The sequence below is a fragment of the Mauremys reevesii genome, linkage group 7, assembly GCF_016161935.1.
Source record: "Mauremys reevesii isolate NIE-2019 linkage group 7, ASM1616193v1, whole genome shotgun sequence".
NCBI classification, from domain to species: domain Eukaryota; kingdom Metazoa; phylum Chordata; order Testudines; family Geoemydidae; genus Mauremys; species Mauremys reevesii.
Genome location: NC_052629.1, coordinates 111,424,516 through 111,439,934, shown reverse-complemented (window position 1 = coordinate 111,439,934; position 15,419 = coordinate 111,424,516). Strand labels below are relative to the sequence as shown.

At 40.6% G+C, this 15,419-nt stretch overlaps 1 protein-coding gene across 1 annotated transcript; it reads left to right on the top strand.

Annotated features, from left to right (window-relative positions):
* The first annotated feature begins 7,187 nt into the window (after positions 1-7,187).
* Positions 7,188-13,957, top strand: LOC120368635 (histone-lysine N-methyltransferase SETMAR). The gene is made up of 2 exons (XM_039480908.1): positions 7,188-7,335; positions 12,138-13,957. The coding sequence occupies exons 1-2, from the start codon at positions 7,252-7,254 to the stop codon at positions 12,954-12,956; spliced, it is 903 nt and encodes a 300-aa protein (XP_039336842.1). The 5' UTR covers positions 7,188-7,251; the 3' UTR covers positions 12,957-13,957.
* Positions 13,958-15,419: the final 1,462 nt, after the last annotated feature.

The following is a 15,419-nucleotide window of genomic DNA, read 5'->3' as shown; positions in this document are numbered from 1 at the left end:
TATGGCCTAGCAGCCTTATAGGGGACACCATTAGCAGATGGATCAGTCTCTCAACATGTAATACCTTGTATTGAAGAGTCCAGTCCAGGAGCTGCAAAATGCAGTGATCCATGAGAACAATTAGTCCAAAATCTGTTCACTCCCCGAAAGGCTGGGATGACTCTATAGGGAATGCCACAAAGGTCACTCATATATATCCCAACTTAGACCCATCCCTGTCCCAAACACAGCAGCTGCTCATCCTGTGTCATGTGGTACAAATGAGCCAATCGCACATTCTCTTGGTATTTACAGGTACACTCATTTAGTCATGGAACACCACATGGCATATGTCACCAATCAAAAGTTAAAGTGGCAAAATGGCATTTTTGGAGGAATGTTGAAACAATGGCAATTTGAAGCAAAATGAAACATTGCACCAACAATTTTTAAAACTGAAGTTTCTCATCTCTTGAAAAATTCTAAGAAACTTTCTCTGAAACATTTTTTGGATTAAATTTTTCCTTTTGAAAAATGTTGACCCATTCGAGAAAGAAGATTTAGAAAAGCCTAAACGTTATGTGTTAGAGGCAAATTGGTTTTAAAGGTCATGATGCAAAACAGGTATCTCAGAGCTATGTGAGATAGGTTATTAGCTGCCCTACAAACATACTTGTTCAAAAACTTGTACATGTATTTTTGATGTAGGAAATTAATTTCCTACCAATGACATTAAATAAATACATAAATTCTTAGCTTTATACTGCTCCATCCCTTTTCAAAGTTTTTCTAGTTTGATTGCAGGCTATACCGAATTATTCAGTAATCATCAATTTTAGAGATTTATTTTACTGTCACAGGATGTATGGTAACACTATCCTGACTATAATTTCACCTTTGTTTTCTGTTATCATACCAACAAGAGAAAATTATGGATTTAATTAAACTACAATTCAGTGATATAGGAGCAAGACAAGATGAGAGTCTTTTTTATTCTTGCTAAAGACATACATTTCTTGATAGTGTAAATGAAAAAAATTGATATATGATCCTTTTGAAAGCATACATAGCACAGAATCATAATGTTCAAAGATTTGTAAAATATCAAGAAAGAGTTGCTTGAATGAATGACCCCATTTTTCTTTCTGTAAAATGATTCGACTACCATACTGTATATGATGTAGACCAAGGAGCTATGTGCTTCAAGAACTGGAAGGAAATGTAGCTCACTCTTCATCATGCATTATGGGTGTGATCCAACACCCAGGAAGAAATCCAGGGAGGCTAAAGAGACCTGGACCATGTAACTGGACCATGTAACTGAAGCTGCAAAAACAATACACAGCAAAGACTTGTTTGGCTAAAGAACAGCAAATTCACATGAATGTAATTCACATCCTCTTTCATTTGCTTTCTGTGAACATTCATAAGAGCAATTTTTAGATGGAACTAGGCCCAGATCCTCAAAGGTATTTACACATGAAATGCCCACTGCAATCAATGGAGCTACATGTGTAAATATCTTTGAGGATCTGGGCATTATTGATTGCAATCAATGAGAGTTAGGCACCTAAATACCTCTGTGGATTTGGGCCTTAGTCCTTTAGCTGAAACTGTAGAGGCATTTGCTATCAGTTATGAAAGTTCAAGATTCAAACCCCAGGATAGCTATATTCTTGCATTAATTTTGGATAACAAATACCATGGCAAATGTCAAAATCTGCTCCTGGATTGTTCACCAAATAAGGGTTAAGTTCATCAAATAAATTGTTCACTGCAAATATTTTGCTTCATTGTGGTATAACAGTGGGAAAGGCAATTCAAAATTATTTGTTCCTGGATACTGAATCTCCCCATTAAATGTATATAAATGTGTGGCGAGTGAGAGCACCCTGCACTACTTATTCAAACACATCTCATCCTTAAGCCAAAACAATCACACTTTATGCCAGAATTCTGGTCACCATATGAAGGATTTTGACTCAAATATTCTGCTTTTCCTATATGCACTGAACACCGTATAATGTCAGTTGGGATGATGTGCTGTGCACTAATGAGTTGATCTAACATGCTGCACTAAGTAAATGAACACCGGGACCGAAATGATTGGGCCAAATCTCGTTCTTACTCAGGCAGTGCTCTTACTGAAGTCAAGAACTGAATAAATGCTTGTAACTGTATTTACTTGACCTGTGGAAGACAAACTAGAGGTCACTGATTTCAAATGAAGTTTTCATATGCAGGATTTGGAGTACAGCACCAATTTGCACATCTAATGGAAGAATTTTCTCCAGACTGAACAATTCTATGTCTTGTTTAGTAATGACTTTCTTTAGAAGAAATATTGCTACACTGGAATCTATTTAACTGGAATGCTGATAAATAGCATGCTCAGTTAACAGGAATGTGGTGATATAGCAGGGAACAGATTCATTGCATCACATTATAACAACTCTACACAATGGGTAAATGACCTATCAAAGCCCTATAAGTGGCGCAGCTGGTGTTGTCAATCCACAGTAGTTTATAGGTGTGAATTTGTTCCTCTGACTTGCATCCTTAGAAAACTTTTCATCAAAATGAGTTGTTACAAATCAAGATGTAATTTATGTGCGATCTGAATGGTTGACAATCCTCAAAATCACAGTATTATTTGCTTCTAAGGAGACAAGTGATTATTTTTAAAAAAGTCATATGATTTAGTAAATTTCTAAGTCACGATTTTCTTCTTGGACAGACAGACTTACTATACATAATCCTCAGGATGATGGTCCATAGAACAGGACATGGTGACAGATGCCATGGAAAGCTCTATGATAAGAAGCCTGGACTCTCTTCCTGGCCTCTGCCATTGATGTTGAGTACGTCATTTCACCTCTTTCTACCTCATTTGTAAAATGAGGGACACAAGATGTATCTATCTTTGTAAAGCTCTTTGAGAACTACACAGTAAATGTGCTATATAAATGCAAAGTATTTTTCAAGCTTTATCATTGCTCCACAGCTAAGGTGAACTTAAATAAACAGATCTTCAATTTCTCCCTCCTTGACAAGATTTACAAATGTGATTACTATGTCTTTAGTTCCAGCATTCATTTATTTATGGCATATTTGGCCAGCTCATTAGCACACAGCAAGATATTGTTCACCATCCAAGATCCATGTGCTGAGAAATGACCTCAGAATTACTGCTGCTGAAGGCAGCGAAGGCCAGGTGTGACATAGACATAATGAGTTTAGCCTTGCAGAAAGAGGTCAGGTGCCAACTTGACTGCTCTGCGGAATTTCACAGCACCGTCATGGCAGGCAAGTCTGTAAAGCATTCTCTCATTATTTCAAACTCTCACTCCATAAAGCACTTTCAGATTCTTTGCAAGCTGTAAAAAACAAAGAAGACAAGCTGAGGAACTGACTGGAACAAACTTCCTGGCTGAGCAATTAATGAGCAACATGAATGCACTTTTAGAACAAGACAGCGTGTTCTCCCTTGCTGTTCTGGGGGGGATCACAAATACAGACAGTTAGAGAGAAGATCAGGGCAACTACCGTACAAGGGTACAAGTAACAGACCTTAGGATAACAGTGCTCCTTTGCCACGCACGGAGGCTCACATGGAGTATCCAGCAGACAAATATGTATTGTTTTTGACTCCCCAGCTCAGAATTAAGGCAGCGTTGTCTAGAGGGGAAGGAGGAGGAGCTTGGGAACAGGTTCAGTCTCTGCTCTCCAGATAATTGGGAGTCTGCTTTCTTGCTCATGAGGATGTCAGGCAGGTGGGGAGTGGACTGGGATGAGGAACCTCCAGAGGTAGCCATTTGATTCAGGTTGAAAGAGGCAAAATATCTGATCTTCAAGTTGCTGTCTTTTGAGACCTGCCAACTCTGGGATGTTAGGAGTGGTCCCAGTGTTCATGAGTTAGTGGGCAGAATGCAGGTGAGGCAGACAAGGTGCATAGTAAATGCACATGTTGCACACATGGGGTATATATTCTATACTGATAAAATCTGCAATTCACAATCTGGTGTTTCTGCATCTCTCTACAAGCATTTAATAGCTGACACTGTAATAAAATATCAGATTACTAAGATTTCATTATGGTTACTAAACACACTATAGTACAATTACAATTATACTATGGAGTAATATTATAGATAATCAACACTAAACTACAGTTGACAGGAGTAAATCAAAGTACATTTTGTGTTACTGGTGCTTTTTTAGATTCAGTCATTCAAAAGGGGTCTTCCAATCACAAATGCAAATAAATTAGGTCCTAATCTGTATGTGTGTATTTTTATCTCTCATCTATCTATGCGGCATAGTCTGTATGGAAAAAAAATTACATCTTTAGTTTCTGGACACCAACCCTGTGAATTTGACTTGCCTCAAAAACGCTGCTGTCACTAAACTTTTTTTAAATGGGATATTGATTTTTTTCTACTTCACTCTCTAGTGATCAATATTCTAAAGAGATGCACAGTAGACTGGCAGAGGGATAGAGAGTACCTGCACGCTAACCCAATGGACGTGATTATCCAGCAATCAAGGTCAAATCACAAAGCAAGATTAAAAGCTGGACTGAGAGGAATGGCAGAGCAGAGCAAAGAGGAGAAGAGAGAACTGTAAGCAAGGCAGTAAAAACAAAAAAAATCCAAGACGACAAACAGGAGGGAAAAGAGGAAAACACAATTCTGAAATTCAGAAATTGTGTTTTAAAGGGGCCACAGGCTGTAATGGGTTGCAAGCAGAAGTTCCAGTGTGCTTAAGCTGCAGTACCTTGTTACAGTGTAAAATATTAGCCAATGGAAATTCAGTGATGTAGTGAGAGAAAGACAGTTCGAAGCTGAACTCTATTCTGGACGCATTTAATCTTCTCATACTTCATTACCAGAAGGATATTAAATCGCAGAGCATGCACAGAACAGCTACAAAAATTATTAAGGAGCTGGAAGCGATTATTTGTAAGGAAAAAATTAAAAAGCTATGTATGTACTTGTTGATAAAATAATTCTGTAACTGCACCAGGAGCCTTGGCTCATCAATGCATAGTTCAGACTCCGTTCTTCACTTCAACTCCATTCTGTGCTTTCTGTCAACAATTGTTTTACAGTAGTTAAAATGCACTTCTGTCAGCCTCTCACCCACTCTGGACAACTTAAGACTTCAGCCCAGGGTATGGGACAGCATAACATGAGTATGTGGGGTAAGGAGGAGGAAGAGAGAACAGAGAGTTTTCCATGCTCCTGTGCTAATTGTTAACACCCTCTCCCCCATAGCTACAAGCAAATCTGTTTCTTGAGGAAAAGAATAATGACTCACCACTTTTGTTATTTAAACAAATGGAAAAAACTCCATCTGTTGCTGGGTGTTAGCAGCCAAATTGTATTTGTCTTAACCCAAAAGTCCATTTGATAATAATAAAAGTCCTGGAACTATATCAGTGATCACTCTACAATCAAACTTCCAGCTTGGGAATCTGATCCACCTCTCCAGGATGGAAGGTGTGGAAAAGGTAGATAAATGAATCCAAAAAGGGTGAGAGTTGGCAACATTCTGAAGAGAGGGAAGCTGGAGCTGAAAAGCATATTAAAATAGACCTGCTGCAAATACTTAAACTGTTGCCATTATCATCTCTTCAAAATATGGAGATATGGTAGTACAGATTTATTTCCCTAACATTCATGTCAGAATTGGGTGATTTAGAGATCACAGACGTGTTCGTAACTCTGGGTTTCTATAATCCATTGAAACCAAATAACGGTAACAGAAAAATTAGCAATAAAAACAAAGAATTTTTTACTAGCTGTTGTTTGTTTTATTACAGATTTCTATCAAAACATTTTTTGACAGAACATGGCTTTTTCAACAAAAAGGAAAGCTTTGTGAAAACATTCAGGTTTTTGTTGAAAAACTTGAAATCCTAAAAAATGGCAACCCAGCCACCCAATATTTCAACTTTAAACCAACAATGTAAATGGAAAACCAAACATTTTCCACAGAAATTTTTGAATTAAAAAATGAAAATAAAACAAAAATCTGTGAAAAATTTTGGTAGAAAAAAATCATTTCCCAACTAGCTCTAGGAAAAACCCATTTAATAGTCTGTGGAATTTCCAACAGATTCTACTTTATAAAACCAAAGAAGTAATAAGCAGTAGTGCCTATACAAGGTAGTGTCTTGTTGGCTCTTTGGACTCAGCCCTGCAGTTGAAGCAGCTGCAGGTGCAGTCATCGCCCATGTGGAAAGAGTTGCAAGAGCAAGGCCTGCCTTTATCTGCACAACTAGATGTAACAGGATGGCACCAATGTCAAGGTGCAACAGTACAGGACAGCAGCCCTCTCAAAGTGCTCCAACCTTGGCCTGAGCGCATGGAGGGATAATTCTGGTTCCAGGGCCAGTCACAGCTCCTCCTCAGTGTGCTAATGAGAGGGCCATCTATAGCAATTTGCTCTTCGAGATCAAGTGGTGCATCACCCTGTCCCAGTGCTTAAGTCCCCATGACATGGCACAATAGGACACTGTGTGGATGTAATAGTACGTGGCCTCTCTCAGCTGAACTCCTTGAGATGCTTTACAGTCATTTCACAAAGCCTCACAGGGCCTAGGAGAGGGAGGGGACATAACAAAAATAATAGTACTATGTAGGGAAGCAACAGCACCCTGTCAGGTTGTGCTGGGGCAACACCCACAATGTCATCACCTGTGTGTGAGAGAGTCTGTGTCTGTCTGACATGCACGTCACTGTGTGTGTGTGAAAGTCTGTCTGACATGCACAATGTCATTGTGTGTGTGACAGAGTCTGTGTCTGTCTGATATGCACAATGTCATTGTGTGTGTGACAGAGTCTGTGTCTGTCTGACACACACAATGTCATTTGTGTGAAAGAGGCTGTGTCTGTCCAACGCACACAATGTCATTGTGCGAGAGTGTGTCTGACTGACACACACAATGTCATTTGTGCGGGTGTGTCTCTTGTCACCCACACCGTGTCTGAGAGAATGCCTGTCTCTCACACACAATGCCATCATCTGTGTGTAGGTGTCTGTGTCTCACACGCACACAAAAATCTCTTCCTGTGTGTGTCAGATGGAAAGTCCCTCTCCCAGGGTCTGTTCCCCACCTGTGGTCCCTTTAAGCGAACGCACACTTCCGGGTCTCCGCCTGTGATGTCATTCATCTCGGCCAATCACACAAGGACATGTCGCTTGGGAGCCAATCCGAGGGGAGGGAAGTGGGGTTTGTTGCCATGGCGACAGCAGCCGGGCCTAGGCATGGCGGCGCGGGACCTGAGCCGGGGGCTGGAGAGCCTACCCGTGTCGGTGTGGCCGCCGTGCGAGGAACCCCCGGCTTTCCAGGTAGGCGGCGGCCGCGGCCCGACACCGAGCAGGAGCTGGGCCGCGCGGGTCCGAAGCATCCCGGGGAGCCGAGCGCGCCGGAAGCGCTGCTGCCGATGCCGAGGCGGCCCGGCGTGCTGGTGCCTGCAGGCCCGCTGGGCGGGGAGCCGCGAGCCCGGCCCTCCGGGTGCAGCGGGAGGATGGACCCGTGGCTGGGATGAGCAGGGCCCTGCTGGTCTCGCCTCACGCTGTCCAGTCTGAATTCACAGCAACGAGCTCGGGGCTCGGCGAGCCTTGCCCGAGTGTCACACCGCGTGGTGCTGGAGTAATTGGTGATCAGCCTTGGGACAGTGTGCGCTGCTGTGTCTTGTTCCAGCCCCCTCCTGCAGTATGCGCCGCATTGCATTAGCGGGCACTGTGGTCTCAGCCAAGAGCCCTCTCCTCGCAGGACACTTCAGCTGGTGACAGACACACTCACACACTCTCTGATTAAACAGATGCGTTCCCTGGCTGGGGTGAGGGAAAGACACGCTTAACTGTGTATAAAACGGTGCCTGTACAAACAGGTACCATTTCCACGTTCCATACATCTTTAATGGGTGCAAAGGAAGTTCTGATTGTTTGCCCCACTCCTGAAACTTTATACCCAGATTCGCGTTGGCATCCTCAGGAGGGATGTGGTTAGCAGTAGTAGGGAACTGGGTGCATGTAGTTGTAGGATAGGGGCCCTGAACGGGTAAACATTCTAACGTGTCCCTTCTGAAACAAATCAGGGCTTAGAAAATCCTCACTTATATCTTGAGATACAGGATGGGTGAGGCGATATCATTTATTGGACAACTTCAGGAAGTTTGAGTTCAAGAAGTTGTCCAATAAAAGATATTACCCCCACCCACCTTGTGTTTGTAATATCCTGGGACCAGCCAGGCTCCAACATCTTATATCTAGGAATAGAATGGTTTGATTTCCAGTAACCTGCAAAAATAAAACCCCACCAACCCCCTTGGCTCTTCCACTTCTGTTCAAAAAAGATTTTTAAAAAAGATTTTAAAATAGATAGAATAAAGCAGAGTACATGTATTTTACAATATCCTCTATTTGAATGCCCTGTTTATGTGTTTTTACCAATTTACATTATTTTGCTTTTCAGCAGCCACTTGGCCATTAAAAATAAAAAAAGTTATTTACATCCTGTACCTGCAAGACTCAGTAAATAAGCAAATAGTGACACAAACATTACTTTTAAAAAAGTAATGTTAGTACATCTTTTTTCTGCTATCTCTTTATAGATTAATTGGGAATCAAAGCACTAATTTCAGCTGGTCTCAGGTTAAAAATTACATTTTGCACAATTTTTTAAAAGGAAACATCCCAGATCTTAATGGAAAAGCTCTTCTCTCTAAAACATTTTCAATTGTACTACTTCCTTTTTCCTTACTGATGGTTTTTACAGATTTTAATCTTGAAGCCATATCTCACCTGCTGGTCTCCAGAAATAAAATATATTGCCATTGGTCAATTTATAGCCCAACCATTAAAACAAGTGCATTGCTAGCAGGGATTATAGTTAATTCTTCAGTAAAACAGAATCAAAGAAAGAACTTGGCAGGCACTTTAGAGTGCCACAGTGTGTGAGGTGGTTAATGTTTCAAAACTTTCATATATTTTATTGTGTTAACTGTCACTTTTCATCCTAACTAAGGATGAACTGATCCAACTCCTAATGTATCCAATCTCTTTTCTAAACTATTTATAGAGACTTACAAACAAATCCCCAGAGTTGTATGGCTAGTTAGGTTTTGATTAAATGGTGGATTCATAGGAAAACAGAATTTAAGAACCCTAATGAAAATGGAGCTGTGTATTGGACTAAACATTACATTCATGTTAAATGATGTGGGCTTGTGAAATTTTAGGAAAATAGAGAAACTTCTAGTTAGTGTATAAGGGAGTATCAAAGATAAGTGAATGTTAGAAAGATTCAGAACTTGCTCTGATTTAAATACAAGTGGCTGAGCAAGCTGCTAATTGAGGAAAAATAAACCTCTGAATGAACTGGTATGCTCCTGAGCATCCAGGCCCACTGTAACATTTTAATCACAGTATGTATTTTAGGTTTCTGGATAATATGCTCCCCTTCCCTCCTTCAAATGGAACATTATAAAGAAAACAAACATGCCTCTGGAGTATCTTGTTCTAAGTATCTATATTTTGACTCAAGAATTTAGCAAAATTTCAACCACCTTCCTTCATCATACGAATATTCACGCTCCTGGGCCTGCCAGGGATATTTGCGTAATTTTGAAAGCATGAATTCCAGCTTTGTGTTGTCTGAACTAAACCAAATCCCTTCCTTCAGTAGTAACCAGGTTGAAATGCAATCACCAACTCATTTTTTGTCCTCTGCGGACGCATCAGGATGCAGTTCTGAACACTTAGATACCTAACTCTGCAACAGACTTTCCTCCTGTGACAATTAAATCACTAGGACCAGGTCTCAATGTAACAAGATATCTACCATCTCAAAATGTAAAGCTTTTTGGATGATGAATATTAAAAATAAAAATGATGGCTAGAAATTATTTTCAAAGTCAAACACAGTTCTCACAGAAGAGCTTTTGAATTGGCCTAAGAGGTATTTGTTTGATAAAATAGTAATGCTCTGTTTAAATAATTTACTCAATCTCACAATGATTTATATATGTAGATTAACCAGGAAATTAACATCACCATCTGCTTGTCTTTCTATTATGTAAATAAATAGTAGCATATTGCATGCTTTTTCTATTTTAAAGAATTCTTTTGTTGCTCAAAATAATTAACTCATGTCTGCTCACTCTAGATAAAATTAGATGCATTAGTTTTGTGGGGGCTGGTGAGAATTTATCTCTAGTTTATCCAGTGGGCTGTTTTATGAATTAAATAATTAATGTAGCACTCTGCATATTCTCCTTAAATCCATGTGGACTAGGATTTGCATTTTAAAAACTGGTTTCAAAAGAGTTCATCTACATAATTAGCAAATAAGAATTAGAATGAAAACATATAAAGCTGTTTTTAATTGCCCACCCCCGCCTCTCCTAGCTAATTCACCTAGACACCAATCTTCACGTTTTTTTAAAAAAGTAATTGTTTCCAGATTTTGGCATATATCCAGGAAGAGATTTTTCTGGATCCATTTAGAAGTCTGCATTACAATTGTCTCCCTGTGGGCAGTCTTATCTGAAAAGTAGGGCCCTACCAAATTCCTGGCCATGAAAAATGTGTCACGGACTGTGAAATCTGTATAGAAAAGCACACTAAAGATCAGATTTAACAGGGGAGACAAGCGTTTCTCAAATTGGGGATCCTGACCTAAAAGGGAATTGCAGGGGGGGGTCACAAGGGTATTTGGGGGGAGGGGTCGCAGTACTGGTACCCTTACTTCTGAGCTGCCTTCAGAGATGTGTGGCTGGAGAGTGGCGGCTGCTGACTGAGAGCCCAGTTCTGCAGGCAGCAGTGCAGAAGTAAGGGTGGCAATACTATACCATGCCATCCTTACTTCTGTGCTGCTGCTGGAAGTGGCTTTGCCTTCAGAGCTGGGCTCCTGGCCAGCAGCCATCGCTCTCCAGCTGCTCTGAAGGCAGAGCTGCCGCCAGCAGCAGTGCAGAAATAAGGGCAGCAGTACTGCAAAGCTCCCTACAATAACAATGTGACCCCCTTTACAACTCCTTTATGGGTCAAGACCCCTAAAAATATAACACCGTGAAATTTCCGATTTAAATAGCTGTAATCATGAAATTTACAATTTTTCAAATCCTATGACCGTGAAATTGACCAATGTGGACTGTGAATTTGGCAGGGCCCTACTGATAGGCCAAGAAATGAAAGATGATGGAGACTGAACTGCCTTCTTATTCTGAAAGGACTGGGTTCTGTTGGTCCAGGGTTGAGATACAGTGGTGGGGCAGTGTAAGGGAAGCCAGCGTTGTCACTGCATCTGTGCCATGATCAAGGACTTACAGCTCCAGCACTGTTAATTATGTCTTTTGTTTCATGTTCACTTTTTTAAAAAGAGACATAAAAATACAGTAACCGGTAATGCTATTGTTAGGAACTGCACAGATGCAGCTGAGTACTGAAACTAAACTAAAACACATTTCTGCTTTCACAACAGTCTCATCATCACAGTCAGCATTGATAAAGAATGTTTGGTTTCTAACTTTAAATTGGCAAAACTTTGAAACAATTCCTCTCTGTAAAGATGAAATATGAAAAGATTCTAGGAGCTATTAATTTGCATACCAGATGCTTGAAGAAAAGTGGTCATTTGAAAGGCAGTTAGGTAATAAAAGGTAATAATTGGAGATATACCAATCTCCTAGAACTGGAAGGGACCTTGAAAGGTCATTAAGTCCAGCCTCCTGCCTTCACTAGCAGGACCAATTTTTGCCCCAGATCCCTAAGTGGCCCCCTCAAGGATTGAACTCACAACCCTGGGTTTAGCAGACCAATGCTCAAACCACTGAGCTATCCCTCCCCCCATCACTATTATGCACCTGGGAGATGTTAAACAAAAAAATAAGGCGTATTAATTTTTTTCCCTGTCTTTACAGGACACAGATCTCAGGAATGTTATATTGTAGTGACCTGATTAGTATGTGCTTTTTGGGGGGCCAGGTTTTCAAAAGTGTCCACTATCCATTAGTCTCACTGGAAGCTCCTGGGGGTCGAGTTCTTTTGAAAATCTGGCCCCTTTATTTTAATAAGAAAAGTTGTGCTTGTCTCTGTGAAGGGGAGTATAGTTATCAAAATGATTTTAATTTGTCATCATCTCTTTGCAGTATAGCCCAGAACACGTGGCGGGAGCAGGAGAAGACACTGACCCTTCTGAAATCACTTTTCCAGGATGTAATTGTCTTACTGCTTCCTGCGTGGCCAACACTTGTTCGTGTCTTCGCCATGGTGAAAACTATAACAGTTCATGCATCAAATACATAGGAAGTGAAGTAGACTATACTAAGCCTATTTTTGAATGCAATGCCATGTGCCGTTGTGGTGAGTTCTGTCAAAACAGGGTTATTCAGAGGGGTTTACAATTCAGACTTGAGGTGTTCAAGACTGTTAAGAAGGGTTGGGGTCTCCGCACACTGGAGTTCATACCTAAAGGAAGATTTGTGTGTGAATATGCTGGTGAAGTTCTCTGCTTCCGTGAGGCATGTAGAAGAATACAGGCACAGACACCAGAAGATTCAAACTATATTATAGCTGTGAGGGAACACTTGTATGATGGACAGATAATAGAGACATTTGTTGATCCTATGAATATAGGAAATGTAGGCAGGTTCCTGAACCATTCTTGTGAGCCAAATTTATTTATGGTTCCTGTCCGAATTGACTCTCTGGTGCCCAAACTGGCACTTTTTGCTGCTGCTGCTATCTCTGCTGGAGAAGAACTTTCATATGATTATTCGGGAAGATTTCTTAACATACCGCTAATCAAAAGAGAGCAGGAAATGTTAGAGGAAGATGATGTAATGAAAAAACCCTGTTACTGTGGTGCTAAATCATGTGTTGGTTTTTTACCGTATGATAGCTCTCTGTGCTATACACCAGGCAAACAAACTTTTGGCAAAGTTTCTCAAGGAAACAGCTGTGCATAGGGATTCAAAAAGATTGACAGCACTGAATATAGCATCTATTGTCAGATGTGCCTAGACAAAAATGGAATGAGATTCCTTTGCCCCACCACCCAAAAAAATAACCACAGATCCCGCTCCTCACATATACACACACCAACAGCTACAGCAAGGGTAGAAGTATAACGGCAAGATGTGGGAGGGGGAAATGGGAAATGCCACTCCACTTAGCTTCAAGTGAAAGGTTAAATGACTAATCAGGACTACAGGCAAAGTGTAGGAAGTAATTGTTATGTACACTATAATCTTAGGCAGTTAGAGGCATTTGGCCTTCATCTGTACATTTCCCAGTACGCCCAGGACACAGTGAACCCATAACCTTACATCTCAGTAAGGGTTAATACTCAACACATAGGTGAAGGAGAAGTCAAAGCAGAGGCACTGATGGTGCAAAATAAACAGAAGCTAAGGCAGGTGTAAAGTGCTGCAGATGAGTATGTTAGATAGTATATGCAAAAGGAAAAAATGCTGTTTTTAAGCGAGGAGATTGCAATCTGGCTTACTGCTCTGACTGTTAGAGCCAGCCTTGGACAAAAACCAAGACAGAGTTCCTGACAATATCCTCAAATAACACGCTGAACAATCTCCTGTACTCTCAACTTGATTCCAGGTTGATGATGCAAGAGATAGTTAAACGGGTGACCTGCTGCCACAGCTAACCTTTTCCTGTTAAAACAAGAAAGCTTATGATAAATTGCCACAGCTCAAAGGGCAGCTGAAGGTTTTGATATAAAGCCTGTTTCAATGGACAGTGAGGTATATAGAAACAGATTAAATTAGAATGGTAGGTGCAGAAAAGAGGGAATTTGGGGAGATGAATTTTTTTTCCTTATCTAACTCACTTGAGAACTAAAGCTTGAAAAAAAATCAAGGTGACAGGTGCAAATTAACAGTGGCATTTACAAAGTGGCACCCGTTTTTGTTTTTTTAAACTGTGTGCTATTAATAGCTCTTTCAAACTAAAACTATTTAAAACATGAATTGCCTTGCCTGGTCTGGAGCCTGTTTGAAAATTAGGAGTCACTTATAGCTATAGCTGAGCCCCTCCTATTTCATGACCAACTTTTACAGAAAAACATTAAGTAAAATGCATTCCCTCCTCCCCATCTTTTGCCAGCTCTTCCTACTCACCCCTCTTGACTATACCTGGCTACGAAGATAATTCTGTTTCATGAACACTTGCCGTTGCATTTTCTCCTCTGTTCCCTGAAATGGACTCTGTAGCCCAGGCCTTCTCTGTGATCATTCAAAAAAATTTTTTCTGAACTGGCTCCATCTCAAGGCATAGGCTCGGTTAGCCACAAGAGGGCACCAATGTAGATGTATAGTCATCTCTTCGAAATAGCATGCATCACCTCAGTGATGCTTCCAACTGATGTTGACAAAATAATGGAGGGAGTGGGCAGAAAATCTAAATTCCACTCTGTGGAGGAGCACAATACACTACCTGTGTGTCTGGCAAAACAGACGGAAGTGGTAGGTGCTAATATACAACACCTTTACGAACAAGCATCTGTTTCTGCACTGTTCAACAGATGGTAGAGAGAAGACAGGGTTTTGTTTTGTGTAATATTAGTCCTTTCAAGCATTTTTTTATGCAGTCAGATGTTTTATTGTTAGCCTCTTTTTTCCTCTCAAACCAAATTGGTTTCTACTTCTGATTACAAGGAACAGGGAAGCAGAGTTTTGCCATTGCAGATAGGAGGGATAGTGGAGCTTAAAAGATACATAAAGTAATCACTACACTTTACAACTAAAAAATACAAAATGTTTAGCAGTACGAGTTAAGAAAGTTGCTAGTTTTTGGCCAGTTGTTGTGAACAAGTGACTGTCACAAAACCAACCACTAGCGCTGTTACTGATTTTCATCAGTCCATAACCATCTGATGGTGTCAGAGTACCTCCTCCCTTTCGCCCTTAGAAATGATTGCTTCTGCTAGCAGTGTATGGTGGAGGTCTACATAAGAGAAACTTCCTATTTGTTGCTGAACTGAGTAAGCAAAGGGCTGCAAGGGTGGCAACTAACTCACCTATCTCTCTTAAGAGATGAAATGCACAATCACTTAGCACTTCATTTTGGGGGGGGGGGGGCAGAGGGAATCTTATTGTAAGCAAGCAGGATATTTCAATTTAATTTCTATCATATCTATTTCTTTAATTTTGAGATTAATATTTTTATGCATGAGGCATCTGCACAAAAGAACCACCCTTTCCCCTACCTAAAACTGATCTTAACTGGACATTCCAGATAGAAGGGTTGAAAATGTAGAACATGGAAGATGTATTAGAGCCCAGGAAAAGACCATACTTTGTTCTTCTCGGCAGTTAGGCCCCAATCAGGGCAGAGCTACTCACAGCCCCTAGTTTAGAAAAAGAAAAGCATCTCTTACTCCTTTCCTGTAATTCCATACAGTCTTTGGCTGTAGC